Source organism: Poecilia mexicana, unplaced genomic scaffold (assembly GCF_051168715.1).
Source record: "Poecilia mexicana isolate PSO_F unplaced genomic scaffold, ASM5116871v1 scaffold_8, whole genome shotgun sequence".
Lineage (NCBI taxonomy): Eukaryota > Metazoa > Chordata > Actinopteri > Cyprinodontiformes > Poeciliidae > Poecilia > Poecilia mexicana.
The window spans coordinates 4,928,872-4,956,064 of NW_028263377.1; the positions used below are offsets into that span (position 1 = coordinate 4,928,872).

Genomic DNA, 27,193 nt, shown 5'->3' on the forward strand with positions numbered 1-27,193 from the left:
AGAACAAAACCACTTTTAATCTGCTTTTTTCCACTCTGTGTGTCGGCATTACCTTGCATGCAGACCTGTTGCCATGGCAACTGACAGACAACACCTCCAAGAGCAGACAAAGCAGAAACGTTCAAGCCTATCAATAGGAATCAACACAAAAAAAAATAAAAAATTCCCACACAAAAAAGTACGCAACAACACCAAAACATAATATTTGGTCTGTTACAATATGTTGTAAGGCTTACAACTAATGATTTAATATAGACAATGACACAAATTGTTCATTCTGCCAACTCTATGAAGAAGATCTCTGTCACTTATTCTGGTCATGCTATTTCTCTTGTATTTTCTGGCAAGATATTTGTACGTTTATTTCCCAAAGAATTCTTGATGATTTTTCCCTCACTTATATAAATATGTTGTTTGGATTCTTCTCTTATCCCACTAATAAAACAAAAAATTTTTATATTATCAATCTAATTTTATTAGTTGCAAAATATCATATACATAATTCTAAATTCTCAAATCAGAAACCTCGCTTTTCAGCCTTTAAAGAGGAATTGAAACGATATATTACATCTCTCCAGTATTCAAAGAATAGAAAAGCCATTAAGACAGTGGATATGAGCTCTCACTTTAACATCTTTCTCAGTTAACTTTTTATTTATATATTTGCTTTTCATTTTGTTTGTGCTTCCTATGTAACACCCTGACATTGTTGTCTTGTGTGTTTTGTTTGCTATTTTGTAAACCCCTTTATTGTCAATAAAGAAAAAAGAACTCTGTCCTGAACCGCAGGGCTTCAGTGACGGGACACAGAATGTGAATGGTAAGTAATCTTCACAAAATTACACCGTTTAGCAGCTTCTAAAGTGTCCACCCTGTTTCAAAGAAGAAATCTTACACAACTTATGACGACATAAGATCGCAGCAGCTTTGTCTGCTGCGATCCCCGGTAGCATATTGTGCTAGCTAATGTTAGCACTAGGTAAAGTTAAACAAGGGTTGTATAATATTCGCCTGTCTTTATGTTGAATTCGTTAACCAGCGCACCTCTGTCGAGTGGCATTAAGGTTGGAAAATACCAAATGTATTTGGAGGAAATATGTATTAAAAACTGTTGTCTAATCCTCCGTGTTTGCGTGCGTGTATTAACTAGCATTGAAGCTAAAGCGGGAAAACAGCGAACCGTTGCGCCAATGTTATTAGGTCCACGTCAAGCTGCACCACACGTCAAGTGACTGTGCAGATGATTTATTTACCAAGCACATAATCAGTGTTGTCGATGAGGGAAGGCAATGTAACTCTTAAATATATATTTTCTTTCAGATGCAAAATGTAAAACTAAGCTGGTAGGTCACAGGCCAAAGGAGGATATTCACATAATTTCTGTTTTTTTTTATTATTTGGTGTGTATGTGTCTTGTACTTAGTTTTATTTCGAATTAGATGTAATATGGCTTTTGCTGTGTTATGATATTAAATTAAATTGGTGTTCTCCTAATTCCCCATTCTAGTATGACCAGCAGAGTGCAGCTGAAGCAGGACAGGCTTGTAGGTCTTACTGATTCCTCCAGCTGCTAGAGAGGATCAGGGCATGAGGATGGAGAGACCAGCAAGTGTTAAGTCATAGAAGGCCAGGTAGGGAAGTAAGTGTTGCTTTTAAGGGCCAGGTGTATTTGGCTAACTATATTTATACAAGTCAGTTTATTTATTGGTTTTAAAACTAATGCATACTTATGTGTTGATAATCGCACATTGTAATAAAATTCAGTACAATTCAATACAAAAATGTAATTTTTGTATTCAATACAAAAATTGAATACTACTTTTTTGTTTGTCATGATTTATTTTTTTGATTGAATAATTGTGAAACAAATCTAACTCCATACAAAGATGTCAACTTCTGTGTGAGGGTTCTTACATAAACCAGCCAGAGACACTGAATGGAATCCAAAAATAATCTTCATTTAAACATAATTAAACAATGAAGAATTGGGGCCAGAACTGAGGTCAACATAACAAACTAGAACTCAGGTAGTAGCACAAAAAACTCAAGCACAAAACTGACCTAACAAACATGAGGGGAACTTAAATAGTGGCTGATCAGACCACTGCTGACATACAAGGGGTAATTAAACATACAAGAACTTAAACAAATACTAGTCAATATAATACCAAATATTTAAATTAAATAAACACTATTATAATGAAACTGACAATTAGTTTAATTTGACTATTTCTTTAAAGAAAACCAAATTTCCTCATCTCTGGCAAACAGATGGAATGACCCACTGAGGAGGTTTTGCCAGCCCTATAAGGATATCAATTAGCTGGAGCTCTTCTGTGACCCTTCAGCAGCAGCTCCAAAGGAAACTGGTAACTCTAAACAAAGAAATTAGTTTGTTGCATTTAACAAAAATATAAAGAACTGACAAATAAAGTTAACTAAATGGGTGCAGTGCAAATAGTTAACTAAAAAGTCAGGCTAATGAAAATAATAAGTCTAATGTTTCTGTTGGGATGTTTTTCTCTTATGGAGAATATTGGTGAAATACTCACGCTGTTTCTATGGGTTTTTCTCATTATTAGAGTCCAGCAGCTCCAATCTGGTACTTTGCAGCTCAGGAATAGGCGATTTACAGAAGAGGAATCTGAAGAGGGAGGACGAGGACACTGAGGACCCACAGCTGAGGAATAGGAGGAAGAATATGAGGAAAAGGACAAATGAAAAAAGGGATCCCCAAAGAGGTCAGAGTTTAAGTTGCAATAAAATTGTAATATTAAGCATTCATGAGAGAGACTTAAGGTGTGGTAATAATGAGATCTAAGGTAACATTAGTGAACAGGGTTTAGCCTGATGCTTTATGAAATCTAAAGATCTGTTCATGTATTTAGCTGAATTCCTGGAAAAATATACTGAGCTGGATCTACTGGGAAAAGGAGGCTATGGATCTGTGTTTGCTGGATATCGAGAGGTGGATAAATTACCTGTAGGTGTATTTGGAATACTTAAAAAGAGGCTCTGTGAAGTTATCAGTAATAGTTCTTCTAACAGTAGAAGTCAGCAGGAATCAGAGTTTGTAAAAAATAATTAATATCCTCATAGATATTCATATTTCAATATCTTGGAATCGAGGTAAAAGGCCACAAACGAACTTTGAAAATCTATGTGGAGCCACATTGGACGCTCTTAACGTGTCAAACGCTCGAAACACTCCAAACGGTTCCAATCACGTTGCGCTAGATGGTAGAAACGCAACGGCCCTCTACACGCCTACACATAGACTTTGAATGTAAACCAAATGCGCCTGATGCTCAAAAAGTGTTTGGCGTGAACTCACCATAATACTCACAATACTGATAACTCCAGATCAAGCAACTAAAGAAAATCTGAACCCTTTAAAGATATTCCCATTGCTGAGCAAGGCTTTATTTCTATTGTATAGGTGGCTATCAAACACATCCCAAATGAAAAGGTGGGCCGCAAACATAAGGTAAGTGAGCAAAAGCATCTAGGACTGACTTTAAGTCCTATTGGATTCCAGATGCATTGTGGGTTTCTCCTGTTTGCCTTGATGTTTCAGGATGATAATGGTAGGGAGATGGCGTTAGAGGTGGCCATCATGTTGAAGATTAAGACTGACTACTGACATCAGGGAAGTGCTGGATCATCCCACGCTGGAAGAATTATTCAATCACCCATGGTTTTATTAAACATTAAAATATTAAATGTAACTTTTTTGTTGGTAGTTAGTCTAGTTCCGACAGGCGCTTACAATCCCTGCGGTTGTTCTTCCCAGTCTCAACATTGCGCCGATAACTTTAGATATTTATTTCTGTACATAGGTTTGGAGTGTGTTGCACTTTTATTTTTTTTATTCTTTTAGTTATTAGGTTTGCTGTGTGTGTTTTTAAAAAAAGTTGTTAATAATGTTCATTATTTTTTATTTGTTCATGCATGCTTGTAAAAATAAAAATGTTATCTTTTTCATTAGTGAAAATGACAGTTATTTCGGATCATGACTCGCTGCTGCAAGATCGCTGCCATTCGGAATGGATATATAATATATAATTTAGATATCTGAATTAAGAATAACGTGGAAGTCCCTTTCTGGTGTCCAAACAGTTGCCTGCAGAATTTTATGTTTCCTGCACAAAATTGTCAGTAAATGCTACAAATTAGAAAGAGCTCAGCAATGTTGGAAATGTAGAGATAGCAAAACTTCATAAACTATAAGACTGCTTCTGACATCTGCAAAGAATTTCCTGTTTAATCATTTTCGACAAACCGAATGTGTCAGGGTCTGGGTTTTTCTGTTTTTTTGGGGGGGGTTTTTCGTTGGTTTAAGTTTTTTCTCAGCAGGGCCGAGCTCTATTCGTGACACCCCACCTGCTAATGGCACTTCCGGTGGCACTTGTGGCGCCTGCCACAAGTGCCACAACTGTTTTCTGGGCTAGCTGCCAGTGTTGTGACTGACTTCGGATGACTTCGGCATCTCATACTGGCACTTCCGCTGACACCTGCCATGATTGGTGCCACTGTTTTCGGGGCTACCTGCCAGTGTTGCCACCATAGACATTGCCACCATGGTTGCCACTGGCTTCGGCAAATGGACTACATATCCCACGATGCTTTATAACTAGTAGAAGAAGAACTTGAAGACAGACGAAGAAGAAATCATTTTTCAGGGGTTTTTTTTCGCAGAAAGACTTATGTTAGCTGAATTCCTAGACTTTTTGTATATCATGTATGATTCGTTCATCCTATTTATTCACTAAAGTTCATCTGAATAATCCAGCTGACTCCTTTTGTCTTTGAATTAATCGAATACACAACAGGTATCAGGGATGCCATTGGTTTCGGCACCTTTGCAACAGCTGAGTCTGGCTTCCACTAGAGCTGCTGTTGGGTGTCCAGGATGTTTAAGGGCTGTCACAACTGGTGCCGATGTTTTGGGGGATGGCAATGCCAGTTAGTTTTTGGAAAACGTGTTACTTATATTGCCTCTTTATAAATTTTTATTTCAATGGTAATTGTATTGGTTAATTCTCCGTTTAACACCTTGAATATTTTTGACTTAATTTAATTGAAGGAAGATGGCCAAAGTAATTGAATCCACCACTAAGTGTCACTATTACAGTGGAGCCTGTTGAACCCCGTTGGATTGCCAGATAGGGCTTTGGCCAAGATGGAAATACGTAGTAGTTGTGTAAAACGTATATTGTAGAAATTAATAAAGTTTGAAAAAAAAATGTAAACGTAATGAAATATTATAATTTCTGCTGGTGTAGTAAATTCACACGTTGACTAAACATGAATTTTACAGAAGACTTCAAATGATTTCAGAGAGGGATTTTATAATACACAAATATTTTAGTTCTTGGCTATTGAAAACTTAAATCATATGTTATTGCTGTTTAAAGTATTTACATACAATGGCTAATAAATATTGACAAATCAATTACTATCCATATACTTTGTTACATAAACTTTAAAAAATGTTGAAACATATCTGGCAAATAAAATAATATGTAAACAGCACAATTTTCTTTGAAAAAAGCATTTGCATCTTAAGTATAACCCAAAGTGATTTTTATTTCCAAAAATATGTAACAATCTTGTTCTTAATGCTGCTTAGGAGTCACACATTGTCAAAGTTTTTGAGGTGTACTTGTGTTTTGACTTATCAATATTCAATATTAGTGTAAAAAATTTGAAGGTGGTTTAACTTGTGTGCAGTGGCAGCTGGGAGTGATCCTGTTCGAAATTCTTCAGGATAAGAATTTAGAAACCAGCAGCTTTCTATAAAAAGAAGATACAAACCCTGAAGTCGTTCTTCCCAGCCTCAACATTGCGTTAGTGCAACGTTCAAACATTACTACTACCTCACTGACATTTTGGGCGCTTTCCCATTTGGATTGTATGATGTCATAAAAGGGGTGACAAACATGATGAATAAAATATTGTTCAAACTAATATTAGTAACTTATAAAGTGAGAATTTGAAATATAAACCAAAAATTTAAATATTAATCATGACATTAAGCTAATCAATGTTGTTGATTCTAATCTCATTGTGTGGAATACCAGCCATTTCAAATCACACATCAATAGAGATTTCATGACATGTCGGTAAGAGGTCCCACATCTTGCATCAAGAAGATCAGATTAAGAAGGTCCATAGCAGATGGAAACATGCCAAGAATTATCTTGATATATAAACTGATATTGTCTCTGAAATTGTTGTGATAGGGTTAGGGTAACATAAGGCTATCTGATGGGTTATTTTAACATAAGGGGAGTGGTGTCTGATGGGTGAAATGTGGCCATCAGATACCATTCCCCCACTTTATAACAAGGGGAACACTATCTGATGGGTGATTTTCAGTCATCAGCCTCACTTTACCACAGGGTGAATGGTATCTGATGGGCAATATTGAGCATTAAAATATATTACCCTGTTTTCATTTCATATACTGTATTTATAATTTTCTTTTTTATTACTGTATATTTTCTTTTTTTTCTTTTACTCTATGGACCTATTTTGCGTCTTTAAATAAAGTTGATTGATTGATTGATTGATTGATATAGCACCATATATATGTGTGTGCATGTATGTGTGTGACTTATATATATGTATTTATTATTACTATTAGTATTATTACTATTAGTTTCACGCAAAAACGTGAAGAAAGTGTGACAACTTTACCGAAACATGTTGTTTGAGCTTTCACGGTGTCCGTAGTTCCCCAAACAAGCGCGCTGAACAAGCGCATGCTTGCTACACGCGTCCTTTCTCAGTGCTCATAACGAACACGCGCATATTTTGCCGCCTGGGCGGTGCGGAGCGGCAAGAAGACTCAGGGGGAAGGTATCTGATGGGGAAACGCGGATTGACTTAACAGGGGCATCAACTTATTTTGGGGGGGCAAAATGAGTCTAGTAGCTGAACAGACAACATCAATAGCCTACAGCAGGGGTCCCCAAACTACGGCCCGCGGACCGGATCCGGCCCACCTCCGCATTTGGTCCAGCCCCCTGAACAATAACAGAGAGCATTCAGATTTTTTTTTCATTTATTGTATTTTCCGGTTTATATGTGGATTTTTCTTCAACCACCAGGGGGCTCTTTAGCAGGAAGTGTGTCCTGTAAACTGTGGGACGCATTGCTGCCATCTGTTGGACTTTTAGGGAACTGCTTGACTTTTATGTTATTTAATCAGTACGGTTGTTTGCTAGCGGTAGAGCAGATGAACACACGTGTCTGTTATGAACGCCGCATTCCAGGTTGAGTTCTTCGAAGCGATTCCTGTAAGTAGCAGCTTATACTTCAAACCAAGCCTTTATGTTAACATATGAGAAATTAATATGTTAAAGTTACTTTCCCTCAATGGAATATATACTAGTCAGTCCCAGTGATCGTTTCACTCATGGGTTTTGCCCATGTGCTTTCTCGGTAAAAATCAATCAAGAAACGCATCCCCCCACACCCAATCAACAATCTCCGGCCCCCCACCAGAGAAGGGAAAAGTTATTTGGCCCTCACAAAAAAAGGTTTGGGGACCACTGGTCTACAGGCTACTTGTTAACAAGGTTAACGTGCTGTATTGATATGAGCTAGTCATCTTTTAGCTATCATTACCTGCATCCAACAGCTTTACTCAACTCAGTCGGTTAGTTTGGGGAAAAAATTCTGCAAAGTTATTTACGTTTTGCAACTTGTTAGCAACATATTAAACTGTTTTAACTGCTGAAAAAGGTGACAGAGGACACGGATATGGGAAGGGCAGGAGCTCCTATTTTATCAAATTGATAAAGGAATAACAGGCTGTTGGCCATTCCAAGGTAAAAACAATAAACAGCTTCCAGTCCGGGGCCCGCTACGGACACCGTGAAAGCTCAAACAAGGTGTTTCAGCGAAGTTATCCCACTTTTTCCAACTGCATGCACCCTAATCAGACGCACACAATGCGTGTTTTCTCCCAATCTATGGGAGAACGGTACCTGATAGGGAAACGCGAATCAACATGCCTTCAAGTAGAACTTTTTTTTAAACACATGCGCACTCAGTTTCAAAGAACCTAGCACCAACTAGGCGCAGCAAGCATTACACGTTTTCGATTTGTACCATTACTGTGTAAACACAGATCGTAATTAGAACGTTTTCGTGTAAACGATCCAACAAAAACGGAACAAAACTTCTGTTTTTGTTGGATTGTTGTCGTGTAAACGCCCCCTAAGTTACACCAACTCTGGAACTTTGTCTAACAGGGAAGCGGGAATTTGCTGATTTTTGTGTAAATTTCCACGAGAATTCTTAAGAAACTGGAGGGACTGATTGATATAATATGACAGTAAACAGAAAAAAAAACTGCATTAATTTGACTGATATAAAACGTGAGCACTCTTAGTGTTTAGTCTAGATTCTAGACTCTAGAATCTAGAGGGCCACATAAAAAGCTATGGCGGGCCTGATTTGGCCCACGGGCCTCAAATCTGACACATCCGATTTAAAGGATGCAGACCTCTAATCTTTGAGGACTTCAGTTTGAGACACTGGATTAAAGGAAGCTATTTTCTAAAGTTCCCCTAACAAATACATATAAACTGAATGTGGATTTTTTTTTTCTAAGGGTCTAAAAAGATGAGTGATAACATCAATTTTTTTTTCAACTTCTTTTCCACTCCCACCTGCTCTAGGGGTTAAACACCAAATTTAGAGTTGTAATGTAGAAAAACATCTACAGTCACGTCACAAAACCTCCTTTTCCTCTTTACAATTAATTACCGCCACCCTTCCCTCCCTCCATCTTTTCCTCTCTCCATCCATCACCCCCCCAGCCCTCTTTATTCCTTTCATCCCCCTCTCCACCTGCCCTGTGGCACCCCTCCATTTGTCCAGTGAGGTCATCCCTGTGTTCTCCCTAATCCTCTGAGGTGCTCGTCTTTCTGCCTCTGCTTAATCCGCCCATGGCCCCCAGCCCTGACCACACACACACACACACACACACACACACACACACACACACACACACACACACACACACACACGCACACACACACACACACACACACACACATCTGCTCATATGTGCACATACTCAGTTATTCTTGTATTGTATGCTCAGTCCCACAGTAATTCCACAGCATGCATGCACGCATTGTTATTCAGTCGGTTATATATATATACACACACATAATGTCGCTCCACCTCTTGGTATAAAATCTGTCCGTCTTTGTGCGTTGGACGTACTGTGTGTCCCCATCCATCTGTGTGTCTCCTGTGTGTGCTGCCACCGCCTTATCTTACAGGTATGTCCATCTCTAAGACCATCTAACAGCTTCTGTGATCTAATGCAGCTAAAATGAAAATTACTTCCTCTGGTTTCTACTCATCTTACTAAAGCATTAAACACTATTGTTTCGTGACTATTAGTTCTTAATACTCCGTTTCTCTACATTATAATTTTATTAGGACCAGCAAAAAAAAAAAAATCTGTTTTAACACAGTGACTCTTGGATATTCAGTGTTCCAATTAGAAGTCGAACTGCCAACATTTTTCTTTTCCATCATTCAATATAAAGCTGTCATTTTTAAATCAAACTTTTACCAAAAGACAAATTCAAAAAGTCTAACGCAACAAAAGCCAAATGCAAATAAAAAAAGGTAGTCATGGTAACAAATTTAAATACAACACAGAGACAGAGATGCTGAGCCAGCTTTTTTTATTTTATTGATGGAAACAGATTATTTTTCCCAGCTGTCTCTGCTGTCCTTTAAAAAACAAACACAGAGTCTTGACAGATTGTGTTAGTACAACATAAGCCCACAGTTTAAATATTTCAGTCATATTCATCGCCTAAAACTGATGTGACATACGTAATGAATCAGTTTGATACTATGGCGCTTACAACTTGTCACCTGCGCTGTAAACAACCATCTTGCACTGCAAAGAGAGAAGTGCCGAGTCGAAATGTGTGGCTGTTATTGCTAATTCAATATTTGGAATCATAACCGACACGGCTTCCTTCACTTCCTCTGCTGCCATCGCTAAAACTACAGGCAGGCAGACTACCATTTGAAAAGCACAGAAAACCAACGCCATCATTCACAACTTCTTCTGTTCACTGATTGGAGGAATTAAAATCAATGGGAGAAATGGAGTAGGTGTTGGAAATAACTTATATTTTTACAGTGATTGCATATCAAATGTAGGCTATGCAGAGGCATAGTCTGCTTTATTAATACTACCGTAATTCATTCATGCACTCTATGCTGAGCATCTAAAGAAAAAAAAAGAAACAAAGATCAGCAGTTTTTTCCTCTGGCTGAGTCAGTTTCCAGTTGTTTTATTCGGTCCTCAGTGGCCAAACTTCAGGTTTGACCTGGTTTCATAATTTTTGGCCTTATTGACAATAAACTAAAACATTGACAATTGTATTAAAATCAACAAAATAGACACATTTTTACTTTCAAAAATCCAGAGTCTTGCCATATTGCATTAGTACAAGACAAACCCACAGTTTATAATTGTTTTTGAGTTTTATTTTTTTCTTATTATTTCTATTTCAGCTGTACGATTGGCTGTTGAGTAATAACAGGTCAATACATGTGACAGAGCACATTTATTGTCAATAAATGTGGTTCTATTTGCTCCAAAATTACAATGAATGCGAATAAACCTCTAATATAAGGGAATCTATTTTTGGTACCTCATCTTTTTTCTGAGATGAAAAAGCGTTCATTTGCATCAACAAACACACTTGCAGGTCAGATTTGCTTCGGACACAAGCGACACAAACTCCAACACCAATCAAGCTAAAATGTCCAATCTGATCAGAAGCTTATTTGGATCAGCATCCCCTCCGACAGTGTTGTGTTTCCTCCGTCCAGCTGGCGCTTGGCCCCGCCCCCCTTAGCAACAGCTGAACAGTAGCTGACATCCTCACCACCAGGCTGGCTTCGGTCCACAGCTATAACCTCACTGAAGACACTTTTTAATCTTTGAAAAAATATTCTGTTCATCACTCACATTTCCCAGCAGCCTTTGCATTACCCGGAACCCAGCGAGAACACGGCTGGCTTCACTCCTAGCAGCCAGCCGAGAGCTGCGTGCTGCCGGACATTTATACCCACACAAATGTTTGTCCTTGACCACTGAGGCTTCGGAACATGACGCTATCCCCAAATCCCCTGTTTTGTTTTTTTTTTTTTTTTTTTTTTTTTCTTTTGATTTTTTTCATCCCTATTCCCCTCCAGCGCTCCACCCCAGTCCTGACCCCGGGTAGCTTCCAGTTGTTTCTACAGAGGTGTTGAAATGCACACCTCTCATTCATCTTTCCAGACGTTTTTCACACCCTCTCACCCCCCTTTCCACTCTGGATTGTCTTTTATGTTGGGGAGAGAATGTTCTGGATCTCATGAAAAGGAAAAGCATTGCTGAAGCATAAATCTGCCACCATGCATGATTTGCAGTTAGTTTTCCCACCACAGTGTTTTTCATGAAGGCCAAAATTGGCTTTGGTTTCATCCGAACACAGAACCTTCTTAGAAATGTCTACAGTCACAGACAACCTTCTTTATGCTTTTACTTTTGCCACTAAGCAGGATTACTGTTGAGCCAATATTTTACATGTGGCGTCATATTTAAATATTTAACTCTGGAGAACTGCATACGAAGCAGTTCACAGTGAATGACTAGTTGTGTTTCCTTTACATCTGTTCACAAATCTTTCTCTGTATTCTGCCAACGCCGAAAAAAAAACAAAAAAAAACATTTTCGCAACTGCGGTGTTTCCATGAAAAGGGAAATTAAATTAAAATCGCACGTGAATAAGCTTGTTCACACGAGAAGCCATTAATTATTTCAACGACGGATGTAGACAGTTAAGTTTGATACACTCCAGTTCAGCCATAGTGCTAGCCTTCTTCATCTATCTGCCAATCAGAGGAGACATCCCCATCTTTGAGTGTCCACCTACATATGCGGCTTTCTGGGAAAACTGTTTTACAAATTTATGGATTCAACATGTTTTTGGGGGTTAGTTACACTAAATCTGTGAAATTGCTCAACATCAGCACAAGCATCAACTTTCATCAAGTAAAACTAAATGCTTGCACGCAAATTTTTCTGGAAGATACAGTCGGTTTCTTTACAGAGCTCCATTCCTCAGTGTTCCGAGTGACAAAAGATCAGTAGCAGCACATGGGCGGGTTAGAGACTTACTGCTGTGCTGCTGACAGCAGAGCTACTTCAGGCTATTTGATCATGTATGATGGCTGGAGGAGAGACAGAGCAGAGCTGTCAGCGAAGCTTTAGTCTGATCTTTGCTTTAACGCTGCGGTCACATGGCTGCCCTAAGTTCTGCCTGAACACAAACCCCTAAAGTGTGCAGAAAAAACATGGCAACAGGAGTTGAATAAAGTTTAAAGTGAAATTATTAGAGAAAGGAACATGGGGGAAAAAACATATTATTTGACATGATGAGTGATCTTATTGTAAGCTTATTGTAGTGTAAAATGAACCTCTGACTTCTATTAAAAGTGCCAAAATCATTATAGATTATCTCAGCTTGTCAGCAAATAGGTTAACATGGAAGTATCAGTTTTAATTTAATTTAATTTAAAATAAAAAAAAATCAAATCTGGCAAGGGCAAGTACAGATTGTTTTAGCAGAACTTGTTCCTTGGTAACTGATTTAAAAACACATCAACCCACTTAGAACCAGTCTGACAGAAAGCCTGTGATGTGAGGAGCCAAAGTTGGGCTGAAGGTCCAAGAGGATGAATCTGTGTGTGTATGGGGGGAGGGGGTGCATGGGGCAGGGAAGTGACAGAAACACAATCGTTTATGGTTTCTATGCATTTGACCCCTCTGTTACATTCTCACCTGTTGACACCTCATCAATCTCCCACGCTCCCCTGCCAGGAAGGTGTCAGCAGGCCGCGCCCAGGGGAACCGTCCGTCTGTGTCAGGGTCTATGTCAGGACAATGGCAGCTCAGATGGACAATTTAAAGCCAAATCTCTCAGTGTGTGTGTGTAGGTGTGTGTGTGTGTTTTCACCAAAGTGATTAGTTACAGGATAATGTAAAATATAGTGAGGATGACTCACTCCTGCTTCTGAGCTGACAGTAGGCAGTATTATGTTACCACAGTTTTATTTTGCACATAGCAGTGGTGTTGGATACAGTATAATGAGGTGCAGTTGCTGTTTCTATCGTTTTCTTGTTTTATAAAGGATGTGGCATTTCTAGGTTATGTTTTATTTAGACATTGTCACATTTCTGTTACTTTACAACTACAAATTCCCATGTTTTTAACTGTTCTATTAAAGAGAAACCTGCTACAGGTTGCAGAAGACTGTAGCTGTGTTTGTCTGCAACGGGGAATTCTAATAAAAAGCACCGGGCCAAAAACTGGGAGCTGGGGAACACCAGCAGTTTCAGAGTGAAAAAGTTGCATTTGTACAACCTGAGGAAAAAAGACCCATATAGCAAACCATAAAGTTGATGTACTGATGAAAGGTATGAAAATTTGAACAGATGATAAAAATTTTATATGATTCTAAAATCTGAGGAGAAATCACCATTAGCTGTGGTTAGAGATTTTGAATTTAAGAAAATTTCTAGAATATCTATGAAATTTCTGAGCTCCAAAAGTTGAAAATTTGTGAGTAAAAATTCAGAAATTTTGAGACTGTCAGTTTTTTGTTTTGTTTTTTGTTTTTTTGTTTGTTTTTTTTAAAAAAAAACCCTAAAATTTCAGAGCTCCAAAATTCAGAAAATTTAACATTTTCAACTTTAAAAGGTCAGAAAATTTTCCCAGGTTTTTGCAGAAAACATGTGAAATCTCACATTTTCTGAGATTTTTCTTTCTCACGAATTTTCGAATTCGAGAGTTTGGAAATTTCAAGCATTTTTCTAGAAAATTTGAGATTCATCTCAAAATTTCCGAGTTTATTCTCTCACAAATTTTTGACTTCAGGAGCTCATAATTTTCCAAGATTTTTCTAGAAAATTCCTGAGATTAATCTCAACATTTCTGAGGTTTTTTTGGTGGAAATTTCCTCTCCCCTTTTTTGTTTCTATCTACAATGACCCTGATACACCGTCACAGTAAACATTGAGAACAGGCATGAATTTTTAAATGATTTGATCAATTGGGACCTCTGTGTATAGAAGCAGTACCTCAGGGCAGAAGTAATCTCATAATGAGAGGAGAGATAGAGTAATTGTGCAGTTACTGGAATTTTGCAGAATGTTCCACAGGGCTGCAGTGTGTGTGTGTGTGTGTGTGTGTGTGTGTGTGTGTGTGTGTGTGTGTGTGTGCGTGTGTGTGCGTGTGCGTGTGTGTGTGTGTGTGTGTTTGAAGGCATCCCTAACACATCGTTGCATATTGAACCCAGTTGTGAGGGAAGTAACTTCCCTCAGACATGAGTGTGTGTATGTGCATCTGCTGGTGTGTGTCTGTGTTAGTCTGTGATGGACGGGTAATAAAAGAAAGTTTGTTACATTCACAGGCCTCAGATTCAAGAACAGAAGCCGTTTTTATTTCCAGCTATGTCAGACGCTGAAGAGGAATACGAGTGAGTGGAGTTTCTCTAATCATTCCTGATTTATTACATGTTGTCACTCAATATGTTTGCAAACTCTTTTTACTCTAACGTGTCTCTGCAGGGACCAGGCGGTGGGTAAGTTCCAGGACCGACACGTTTCTTGTTGTTTTCAGAGAGTTCAGGTTAACTCTCTGAACTCTGTTGTTTTCCATCTCACTAGAAGTTGAGGAGGAGCCAGAGGCGGAGCCGGAGGAAGAGGAGGAGGAAGCTCAACAGACTGAAGAAGATGGAGGAGGTATGGTTAAAATTAAAAAAGAAGAAATGTGCAGATTGTAACTGCGTATTGATAAGATGTTATGCTGTTAGTTTTTGTTTAATGCATTAACATATTTTTCCTGCTTTCTGATTGGGTGTCACTGTGTTGGTCCGGGCCATTAGAACAGCAGGAGTACCAAGGTATGACAAATCTCTGACTACACAAACTTTATCTGCTATCAAAAGTACATAAAACAAACTAAAATACTCTAACTAGTCAGTTTGAGACTGAGGTTTCAAACTGAACTAGTTAGTTTGAAACCTAACTAGTTTCATTGTCAAGTGATTTGACAATGTCAAATCACTTGACATTGTTTAGCACCACAAAGCTGTTGTGCTTAGGGCACCCAAATGTCTGGCTCCTGCCCTTGTCGTGCCAGAGGAACATCTAAATGTTCCAAACACAGAGCCTTGAGGGCTGGAGTTTGACCTGAGCTTGTGCTCGAGAATAATGTTCTCTAGAAAACCTCTAAAGATTAGCAGGACAGTTATTTGTTTACTAGTAGGCTCAGTTTATTAATTAGGGAAGATATTTATTAATCTAGATTTTATTTCAGTGTTTAAAAAAAAGAAGAAAGCATTCCAAGTTTTTCCAATTGTTATTTGTGAAAAAAAGAAAAAATGAATCAGCGTATCATTTTCCTTCCACTTTACAGTTGCGTGATACTTTGTATTGTCCTGTCACATAAAATCCCACTACAATACATTCATGTTTTTGGTTCTAATGTGACAAAACTCAAAGAAGCTCCAGAGTTAGAAGTAGTTTTTCAAGGCACCGTACTTCCACTGTCACAGGGATCACGCATTCTGCTTTTTTCATTGCTACCTCATGCAGAGCTTTAAAGGTGCAAACACCTGAAACAGAAATCAGATTCCGTTTCATTTTGCACACGAACAAACAATGGTTTTAATGATTTGTTTTCCTCTTAAATTCTCAGTTGGCAAATTTGCTGGTGAAGAGACCTTACTGCAAAATTCATAACAGAACATGTATTTTCTGTTTGGGAAAAAGGTTGTACCTTTATATATATATATATATTATATATATATATATATATATATATATATATATATATATATATATATATATATATATATATATATATATATATATATATATATATATATATATATATATATATATATATAATATGTTAATATTGGTGCATTCAAAATGTACTTCGATTTCCAGTCTAAAATGCATGAAGAATGAAGAACACACACACACACACAGACACACACACACACACACACACACACACACGAGTTGACCTAATATGTAAGTTGTAATTTTAAATGATTGGTTTGAATTTTTTCATGTTTTCTATCTTAGTGACATGCTTAGTAAAATACAATGTCTGTTTATGAACATGTTTCTTTATTGTTTAAGTACATTAAATAAAAAAGATTAAATAGGGAGACATATGTTGCCATCACCTTGTGTTGCTAATAGCACTTAGCACCGCAGGAGTTAGCTGTTAGCTGTTCTGGTGTCCGATGTTGTTCCCAAATTCCAGCTCCAACTGCAGGGATGAATGTAACACGTAATAGATTTTTTTTTATGTTAGAAGATGAAATTTGAATCTTAAGTTGACCTTTCAACCAACCTAGCCATTTACAAGTCACAATATGACTGACAACTACTAGTTGTTGCACTCGGTGGGCAAACTAAATGCTGTTAGCAACAAGCTAATTGCTCAGTTATTCCAGGTTCTCTCCACCTTCAATTCAAGTATTGATCAAACATGATGACAAATTGACGTTATTCATTACTGCCTTTGTCACTGATTTAAAGACATATACACCATCAGAAGTATTACGATTTTTTTAAAGGTTTTTATTACCACAATTATCGCTATTCAATATGGAATAGTTGAATTAGGCTCCTGCTGCTAAATCTCTGACTATTCCTGTCAGATTCTCATTTCAGGAGATTTTACAGCTGATATTTCCACAACTCTGGATCCTGATAAACTGAACTCTGTAATATTCTGACTTAACTTGTAAGGGAAACAAATATTCTTAAAAGCAATACATCAACATTTTGGAAGATCATATGGTGGGTATTTTCATGCTAACATAGAAATGCAGAAACCAGAAGAGCAGACCTCTTACACTTGTTTTTGATCTAGAATGAGTATTATGAGAAATTTCTCTTCTCAAAGGCTTTGTTTGGAAAAGCGTTAGTTTGCTGTTGATACTGACACTGGTCTTATTGTGTAAGAAACGAAGAAACGCTAGGCTATCACAAAGGAGCTAACAATGTTATTTTAAAAGGTTTTGAATTTACTGCAATAAAATTTGCAAAAGACATTTAAGAATCACACAAAAATAATAAACTCATATGCAATAAGGTCCGACTTGCCAGTACATGTAACTAACTCCAAACCCTTTGGAAAAATCTCAAGAAATATTCTCAGCACAACTTTAGGGGATGAAAAGAGAGTTTGGGTCCAGTGAAGTGGTGTTGAGAAAATGAAGTGGGAATTTTGGAACATTCCAAAATGTTCCAAAATTATCAACAAGTTCAACTCGGTGCTTCTGCAGAATCAATATTAACTTCGTTATTTTAACTGTCCCATCATCACCTGTCTGCTTTTATCCTCTTTGTTTTATTTTTATTGATATTTATGACTCTATCCTCACATCTTTTCACATTCATTTTTTACTTTTATCCATTTTCTATTACCATCTCTTACACAGTGTCTTTTTTTCCCTTGGTCTCATGTTCACATTTGACCCATATCAACGATTCATTTGTTGCTTTGCTGTCATCTGTGCATCTTTCACTGTGCTTTCATATGGCTGCTCCATCAGACCAAGATGCCCAGGAAGAAGGTGAGAGCAAAACAAATATGGAAAAAAAAACTATTTTCCCCACCTTCCTAAAATAATTACCTAACATATATTAAAAAATAAAAAACATTGACTTTTATAAATCCAGCATGATTCACTTCTTAGCATCAGACTGTTGGAGTTGATCTTGATTAAAGGTAAAGTTCTAAAGTTCTGGTCAGATCATCAGCATAGATGTTGCTCTCTTTTGAGGCCTTCAGTGATTTTGTTTGGACTGTTCTTTTTTCAGGGTGGACAGAACTTTAATGACTTTTCAATTTAACACAGATCTTCTAGCGCAGTGTTTCTCAACCCTGGTCCTCACCGCCCCTCTTTCCTGCATGTTTTAGGTATTTCCCTTCCGCTACACACCTGAATTGCATATCTGGGTGATTAACAGGCTTCTGCAGAACTTGATGGTCATGCAATCATTTGAATCAGCTGTTCTGGAATAGAGGCACATCTAAAACATGCAGAGCAAAGGGGGTGAGGACCAGGGTTGAGAAACACTCAACATTCTGTTCTAGCGAAACAGTGGCTCTATGTTACATGTTGCGTCCTGACAAATATGGCCAACCTTGTTGGTTGCTCTACGGGCACAGAATCAGCTTTTATTCAGGAATCTCCAAAAACCAGTTCTGATGTATGTTTGGGGTCATTGTGCAGATGTAACACCCAACTATGTCCAAGTTTCACTCATCTTGACTGAAATGTCGCCATCAAGATGAATGAAATTTGTTTAGTGTTTAGAAAGAACCTCGTAGTGTAGATTTATGCTCGTCCACCTATAATGAACATCATACTAAATTATTATTATTAGGCTCTGCACCTTGGACCATTGACCTTGTGTTACTGTCAGTGTAGATTATTTGATGGAAAACAGAGCAATCTGAAGGTTTCTGGCACAACTTCCCCTATTTCAAATCTTGTTTAAAGGAGCAGCATTGTGTGAAATTGACTTTTTTGAGGTTTACATGATGTTATGATGTTTTTCAATCATCAAAACCATACCTGGAGTGTTGCTCTGATTTTTTCATGAATATCTGAGAAATCCTCTAAATCTCACGTGGCAACCATTCAGCAGTGCAAAACGCCTGGGTGGACCTAGCCCCGCCTCTGAGGACGAAGCTCCACCTCTGAAGCGGTTTCCGAGCTTCAGAGCTTCTGCCTCACACTTGAAATTGTCCAACTTTTCAAACTCTGAAATTTTCAAGGATTTTTTTTCTAGGAAATTTCTGAGATTAATCTCAAAATATCAGAGATTTTTTTTCATGCAAATTTATGACTTTTTGAGGTCAAAGAATTTACTTTTTTCCCTCTTTTTCTTTTCTTTTTTTTTTTTTTTTTTTTTTTTACAGAAATTCACACCTGTTTTCCTATCTACAACAGCCCTAACAAGCCATCGTAGGTTACAGATCGCATCCTCTGGGTGCTTAACTTATTTATCCACATGTTGTAGGATACGAGATAAAAAGTAAACTTACAAGTTCCTTGTGGTTTAAGTCACCTTGTAGCGTAGAAACAATTCTGTTCAAGACATTTTCCAGTTTTTTGACATAAATTTACTCCTCTGTCTTTTATTATTTACGACGGCTCTAAATCGTGAAAATGACTTTGACCTCAACTATGTTAAGTAATGTCTAGTCCAGGGGTGGGAGGGCCGGTCTCCTGCAACTATTAGGTGTGGCTCTACTCCAACACACCGGAGTCAAATAATGAGGTCGTTAGCAGGACTCTGGAGAACCTGACTGCACTTAGACTAAGGAAGTGATTCAGCTGTTGGATTCAAGTGTGTTGGACCAGGGAGACATTAAGAGTTGCAGGACATGGGCCCTTGAGGACCAGGATTGCCCACCCCTGGTCTAGTCTGTGTCAAAAAGCTGAGTCCCTGGCAGGAAATGACTAAAGAAGAGAGAAGAATCACACCAGAACTTTGACTGCAGAGAGCATGTTCCTCTGCAACTTAAGCAGCTGTTAGTGATTTAAATAATTCCCTTAGTTAATGTATCATCCAGAAAACAGAACGGTTCAAATGCTTTTCTACAAGCCCAGTGTATCTGTGGCATCCATAGAGATGATTATTGTGCAACAGCTTCTATGGTCTGTTGTATGTTTAATGCAATACTCTTACCACTTCCTGCTCAGACATTGTGTGTTTCTAATAAACTAAGCAGTCATGATCCAAATCTTTTTCTTTGTCAGGTATATTTAACACACAAAAGTCTTTGGATTCTTGTTTTGTTTTGTAATTTCTGATGATAACATACTTTTCCAAACACCTCACCTGTTGTCCTTTTCAAAATATCAACCATCCTTTACACTGTTTCACAATCCTTTCTTTCACCTCAGGAATAAACTCTAAACTTGTTTATTTTGTGCATTTTTCTCTGCAGAAGAAGAGCGCCCCAAGCCAAAGTATGTTATGTAAACCAAAGCTCAGATTGCTTCATCTGTCTTTGTGCAGTTTCCTCCACTTTCTTTCACTAAGCTCTGTTTTGTTTTCGGTTTTTTTTTCTTCTCTCCACTTAAAGACCTCTTGTGCCCCAACTTGCTCCTCCAAAGATTCCTGAGGGAGAACGAGTGGATTTTGATGTAAGTTAATAAGACAATTGAAACAGAGGTGCCATGTTCACGGCTAAAGTTAGAGCGTAGTAGAAGGTACTGACTGGGATCAGACGGAGAGCTAAGTTCTGCTTTGGTCAGTTTCTAGCCGGGTTATGGTGGCGTAACACATCCTGCAGCGGATGGCTTCATTTCATTCCAGAAAAAGTCAGAGAGAAATCTGAAACTAACTACAAAATTAGGCATGTCTAAAAAAAATTTGTTTTTCCACATGAAATATAATTAACTTATTGTTGCTACAAAACCCTCAATACATTGGAACTAAAACTCAAGTCCTGTCCCATCATTGGACAAAATGCTTTAGCAACATTAAGGTAAGCTGTTGGTTTGGTTCTAGCTCAGTAATCACCCAATGGCCATCTTCTAGATTAACTCTTGGATCAGCTACCCAGCCCTCTAGTTGCTAACAGTTGGTTTTGGTCTTTCTCTTCGATCGTCTCTAGACGTTGAACAATTGATCACCAGGAGTTGTCTCTCAACTGTTTCCTTCGTCACTTTGACAGGACATCCACAGAAAGCGAATGGAGAAGGACTTACTGGAGCTGCACACCCTGATCGATGCTCACTTTGAGCAGAGGAAGAAGGACGAGGAGGAACTCATTGGGCTCAAGGATCGGATTGTGAGATCACTTTAAGACCCGTGCGGCCGGTCAAATCTCAAAGCTGGTTTGGAGCGCAAGTGGGATGAAATGAATGGCCAAATGTTTTCCCTCCAGGAGCACCGCCGAGCCGAGAGGGCCGAGATCCAGAGAGTCAGAGCCGAGAAGGAGAAGGACCGACAGAATAGGATTGCAGTAAAGACCCGCATTACTTCATAAAACTGTATCCCATACCTGTTCAGAATATGAAATCATAAGTTTACCTGCCATGTACAGTTCATACGTCATATGTAGAGTGCCTTGCAAAAGTATCCATACCACAACGTCATAACCATAAACATATCTCACAAGAAATGAAAATATCTCTTGGTAGTTATGCATTATTGAGAGACTGGAAAATTAACACCTTAACACCAACTATAAAGTATTTTTAAAAAGGCAATAATTAAGAACAAACTAAAATAAATTAACAATGCTAAGCCTGGTGAGGGCACCAGGAAGGCCTGGTGGACTGCCAGGCTTATAATACCTCATAGGAAACCCTGTACATCTATTGGAGGTACTTCATCAACCTGTGCAAGGCATTTACATCTGCTATGCTGCAACGATAACGCATTGAAACGGCAAACATGATATTTTGTCTCTATCCTTCGTCCATTCCACCTCGCAGGAAGAACGTCACAGAAAAGAGGAAGAGGAGGCCAAAAAGAAGGCAGATGACGACCTGAAGAAGAAGAAAGTGCTGTCTGGCATGGGAGCCAACTTTGGAGGTTTCCTGGCCAAAGTCAGTGTGCCTGGTGTTTTCACCTCGGGTCGATGATGAAAAGTAGGAAAAGCGGAGGATGATCGTGTGCTGTTTAACCCCGATCCAGGCCGAGTCGAGGAAGAGCAAGCGCCTGACGGGGAGGGAGATCAAGAGGAAGACGCTGGCCGACAGACGGCAGCCTCTAGGCATCGACAACATGAGGGAGGACGGCCTGAGGTGAGTCCCTTCCAGACGCATCGCAGTCAGTCAGTAATCCAGTGCAGCGATGGGTTTTTATATTATTGTCACAGCACTTCATGCAGGTCTCCATCACAGGAGGTGAGCATAGACATAAATACAGGAGGTGACTACCAGTAACTTATTTTACTTTTGGACTAAAATATGGACGCTATTAAAGGGCCGGTTGTGTCAGAATGTTCTGATAAAACCCATGAACAAACTTTTAAAATATTAATAAATTCTTACAATTACATTACATTGACCAATCTTTTCACATGCAACGTTTCCTCCACAAAATTTGCTAAGCCCCTCTGGTTGGGCGTGAGGGCAGTCATTCAACTAGCGGCCTGTTGTGTTTTTTAGTTAAAAAATGTTTAAAGTTGACAGGAAATTTGAAAATATAGCTTGATAATCATGTGTTATTGAGAGATTGGAAGATTAATACATGAACACCAACAATAGACTTAAAAACTGCAAACATTTTAAAAAGATTTAAATATATAAGCATTTTGTGATTATTTGCAAAAAAAAATAAAAAATCAAATGTTTGTCATACATATGTGCAATAATTTGCACATATGTATGCAAAACCACACAAAAATGTTATCAGTTTAGTCAGAACATTGTATTTCTCTAAATCAAGTTAGAATAAAAACCTGAGAAAAATGTACGTCATTTCAGGATTTAAAAAAAATAGTCCTAGTTCAGTTGAAAAAAACATATACATCTTCCAAAAGGTTGATTTTTTTTTTTGTAACCCAGTGTGATAAACCCAGTTTCATAATTTCATAAATGTTGTTGAACAGGTATGGCATGAAAACTAATCCTGAAGTACAGCTCTCTGTGGTCCATTATTTTGTTCTTTGGCTGAATTTTCATATCACTCAAAGGACTTTACGCTGCATGGTGCCACACTCACCCAGCCAAACTCATTAAAGAGTCACACACTAAAAGAATTTACAGCATAGAAACACAGTGTGTGGCTCTGTGTTTCTCAGGAACCGGGCCCAGGAGATGTGGAACTGGATCCATCAGCTGGAATCTGAGAAGTTTGACTTCATGGAGCAAATGAAGCACCAGAGATACGAGGTAGGCTTTACAACCCGCTTTACGACCTCCGTGTAACGGGAGGAAGGTGAGTTCAGCTGATTGAGCAAATCCATTTTCATCACACAAATTAGAATTAAACTGTAAACGTACTGAGAGGTGACCCAGCTGGATTAAAGGTAAATGGCTCCACTTGGTCATGTGTGGCTGCTACTTGATACACATTACTGTGGACCAATGGGAAATTGTGTTTCCACAAACAAAAACATGGATCCAGCACATTCAAAACATGTTTTGCTGTGTAAACATGGAACATATTCAGCAGAAGCCTTCTACAGTTTCTGAATTTCTGGTCATTTTTCTGAATATTTTCTTTGGTACGTACGTTGAGCAGCTGTGTTTGTTATTTCATTTCTGTATCAATCCAGCTGTTTTGTGAAGGACTCAGAGGTTTACTATAGGACTTTAGTGAATAAACAGCAACACAAAGACCAACACTGGAAAAACACACAATCTTACCAAGTGTTTTTGGTTTAGTTTTTAGTGCAAATATATTCATACACTTGAAATAAGACAAAAATAACTTACAAGTAACTTTTCAGGAGAGATAATAGGGACTTGTTTTAAGTCAATAATTCCCTTACAGTATATTGATGAAAAAAGTACTATTACTACAGATTATGACAGATTATTTGAAAAATGTTTTGTTATAAGTGAAACAATCTGACGATAAATACATTTTATTATGTTTGTGGTTTTAACAAGACGAAAAGAATAATGTGAAAAAGTTCAAGGGTGATGAATACTTCTTAAACTTTAACTAAACTCTAATAACAATCTGCTAATCCCAAGAACACTTTTCTTTGCCTCCCACAGATTACTGTGTTACTGAACAGAATCCAACATGCTCAGAAATTGTGAGTAGATGCAAAATCTGACATCTCTGATTCTGTCTCCTCCCGGCGCCGCGCCTCACTCGTCTTTTCCCGTCTGTCTTTTCTCCCTTAGCAAAAAAGGCCACGGCAAGGGGAAGGTGGGTGGTCGCTGGAAGTAAAACTGCAAGCACAACAACAGAGATGGGAGCAACGTCATTCAAAGACAATTAAGAAAAAAAAAAGTTTGTTTTTTTAAATTGGATTCTTTATAGCGCTCCTGGGTTTCTCTGAACTGGATGTGTTGTAACTTGATGTTATTTGGCTGAAATAAAAGTACATGCGCTACATTTAAAAGGATGTGTGGTTTTGTTCAGCATCTTCAAGCCAAATAAAAACATTTGAAAATAAACTCTGAAACAGACAGGCAGCCAGACAACCCAGGAGCAATACGCTCTCCCTCGTTTTGAAACCAAGGTTTCAGCATTCTGCTAAAAAAGTTTCATAAAGACCGACAAATCAGAATGGTATTTGTCTGACTGCACTGTGCTAAGTGTAAAGTTTGGTGGAGGGTGGATTATGGTGTGGCAACATGATAATAAATTCAGAGCCGTTTGGCAGCTGAAAAAACCGGCTGTCTTAAAAAGAGCCAAACTTCTCATCACTATTAAAACAATAAAATACACTGACGCTTGTGGCTTCAGGGTGAAAAAATGTGAAAAAGTACAAAAGTGAAATTAGAACTAAATAGTCTCTTTAGCTTTAAGTTAACAAGCACTCCATAGGTCTGATTTGTTGTTGTTGTTGTTACTGTTGTTTTTTTAATGAGTAAATTATTATAAATTTAAAAAAAACAACAGCAGGCAAGCTCTTCAGTCTTCTCTCTCAATATTCTCAGGAGACGGCATGACATAACTTATTTTTAAAATGTTGTTTTTCTCCTGTCATGAGGATATATTGCTTTGCCTGTTGTGAAAATAACACTGGACGACTGCTGGGCCTCTGCAGGACAGCAGCAATGAAAACAAACTTCTTGGCCAAAGCAGCCAATATTCAGGATGCAAGTCCTAAACAGGAGCCTGCATCTGTTCATGCTAAAAAGGGCAGCAGAAGAAGACAGAAGAAGGCTGAGTTTGTATCTGTAGAACCATTTTGGTCTTGGATCGTTATCTCAAAGGACCCAGTGATGATAAATTTTCATCAATCAGATTTTCATCTAAAGAGTTCATAATGCCAAGTGCTTTTTGCAAAGTTCCTGGGGCTTTTTGGAAGAGCATCACAGATCCTCCATAAAATTTAACAACAGCCATGATGTTTTTCTACATGTGGAAAAGCATCATGGCCGTTGTTGGAATTTTGATTCCTTTTAAAGTCTCAGCAGCAATTGGAAAACAGCATCTAGCTGTCATTAAATGGTTGTTATTAAGACGCACCTTGCAGTTCTACTGCACCTTGAAATATGTTTTTCTCTTTAAAGAGTGGGCTTTTGAATTATGAAACACTTATAGTATATCCTAAGAAAACAGGAAATCATGATCTCACAAAAGGTTCCTAGACACAAAACGCCACATGGCTTGGAGGTACGGCAGCCACGCCATACACACACTCCAATTTAGATTAAAAGGTAGAGTATAAATAAAAACAAATGCTTCTGATTCTGGAATCTGGCTTTTCTAAATAAAATTTTTCTAGAGTTGACATAAACTTTTGCTACTGCAATAGAAAAACAAAAATTTATCTTAGAGCATTTCACACATCTTCAGCTGGGCAGCTGGTTGTTCTTTGGATACTGCGACTGTATATTTTCACCATAAGGAGAAAAACCTGTTACTGTGGATTGACATGCTTCCACTGCTTGTGTGGTCCTTTCCAGTGGTTCTTTCCAGAACACTTTGCCATGTTTTTCACACCAAAGAGTTAGACACAGCGATTTCCAATTCACTTGGAACCTCGACATGGGATCGGTCAGTCGCTACTTGTCCATGTCAGGGGAAATTCTTCTTGGACGTCATAGGTTAAACAAAACTGTTGCCATAATTAAATACACTTTAAAAAAATAAAGCTCAGACTAGTACCACAATAAAATGGATTCAGACCACCAACACTGCTAGTGAGATAAATTAAACCACCAATCACCACCATTTTTAATAACACAGGAAGTCCTGTTTTTGAAAGGTTGGTGCTACAGCACTTTGAATTGCCTTGTTGCTAAAAATGTGCTATATAAATAAAATTACCTTACCTTACAGCTTGCCGAGGCACATAGTTGCTTTCGAAGGAGAATCTCAAAGAGCATCTTAGTGATGTCCTGATCTACTGATCTGCCTTAGAAAAAAACATGAGAAACAGGTATGGAGACGTTGACATGACAGCTGGAAAACGCTTCAGTGGTACAGATTAAATGATTCTGGAAAAAAGGGGAACCCTTCAGACATCGCTCTGAAAATTTCAATCACTTAAGTGGAGCTGGAATCAGCTATCAGCGACGTTTGCACTGTTCCTGTACGACGAGATGTTAAATGGCTGTGAGGCAGACCGTGGACAGCTCACATGTCCGTTTCATGATGGCGTCTTGATTTTATCAGAGCTGCTATCTGATGTAGTTAATGAGTCAGTTTTCACTCATGCATTCTGACGGATGAAGAGATAATGAAAGGAATGCTGAAATACGATGGACGTGGTGAAATTCTCAAGAGTCAAACTAAATTGTTATGTAATAGCGGTGATAGGCATTTAAACCGAAGACGGAGAAAGATGTAAGATCGCCTTGCTGTCAATGACAGGCCAAAAATAATGGCAGAGGTCGCCCTCAGGTGGCAAAAAGTGGCATTACGTGTGAATGTGTATAAAATCCAGTCACCTTCCTAAAATAATTGCCTAAGTCATTTTTGCCAAAAGTGATCATTAATTAATTTATTTATTTATTTGCTGTTGTTGTTGTTGCCTAAAACACTTTTGGCAAAAACAAATTATGGAATTTTTAGGAAGATGACAAACATTTAAAAATGCAAATAAAGTATGTTATTTATGTTTAAAATATATATTAATATGTTTTATTTATTTTATGCAGTAACTATTTGTTTTTGAAAGAAAGTTTTCGGATTTCCCCCCCACCCCCCAGCAATTTGTTTCAAAGTCATCTTTTCCTTGGCTGGCAACAGTGTTGTGGTACTCGAAGTTGGTCTTGGTCTTAAGACCGGTCTTAAGACCATTTTTTGATGGTCTCGGTCTCGTCTCGGACTCGACCGCATTTGGTCTCGGTCTTGTCTCGGTCTTGGGCGCTGAGGACTCGGCATTTTATTTCAAGACCAGTCAAGACCGCAACTGTGAAAATATCACTAAACGTACAGCATACTGTCCACTTTATT

General features: G+C 38.2%; 1 protein-coding gene across 2 annotated transcripts; it reads left to right on the top strand.

Moving 5' to 3' along the window:
- Positions 1-9,198: 9,198 nt before the first annotated feature.
- tnnt1 (troponin T type 1 (skeletal, slow)) lies at positions 9,199-24,182 on the top strand. 2 transcript variants are annotated; one of them, XM_014976002.2, is made up of 15 exons: positions 9,199-9,305; positions 14,515-14,580; positions 14,672-14,685; positions 14,771-14,845; positions 14,989-15,006; positions 17,683-17,703; positions 20,094-20,115; positions 20,232-20,292; positions 20,826-20,942; positions 21,039-21,116; positions 21,592-21,705; positions 21,794-21,903; positions 22,905-22,995; positions 23,830-23,870; positions 23,962-24,182. In XM_014976002.2, the coding sequence occupies exons 2-15, from the start codon at positions 14,555-14,557 to the stop codon at positions 24,005-24,007; spliced, it is 834 nt and encodes a 277-aa protein (XP_014831488.1). In that variant the 5' UTR covers positions 9,199-9,305; positions 14,515-14,554; the 3' UTR covers positions 24,008-24,182. The 2 variants fall into 2 exon arrangements, with proteins under 2 accessions (XP_014831488.1, XP_014831489.1); XM_014976003.2 differs by lacking the exon at positions 17,683-17,703.
- Positions 24,183-27,193: the final 3,011 nt, after the last annotated feature.

What these genes read in the sequence shown, in the direction of transcription:
- tnnt1 (XM_014976002.2), top strand. Translation starts at nt 14,555, where the DNA reads ATGTCAGACGCTGAAGAGGAATACGA. An exon ending in GAAGAGCGCCCCAAGCCAAA is followed by an intron (nt 20,116 to 20,231) that starts GTATGTTATGTA and finishes CTCCACTTAAAG; the next exon opens with ACCTCTTGTGCCCCAACTTG. An exon ending in ATCCAACATGCTCAGAAATT is followed by an intron (nt 23,871 to 23,961) that starts GTGAGTAGATGC and finishes TTTCTCCCTTAG; the next exon opens with CAAAAAAGGCCACGGCAAGG.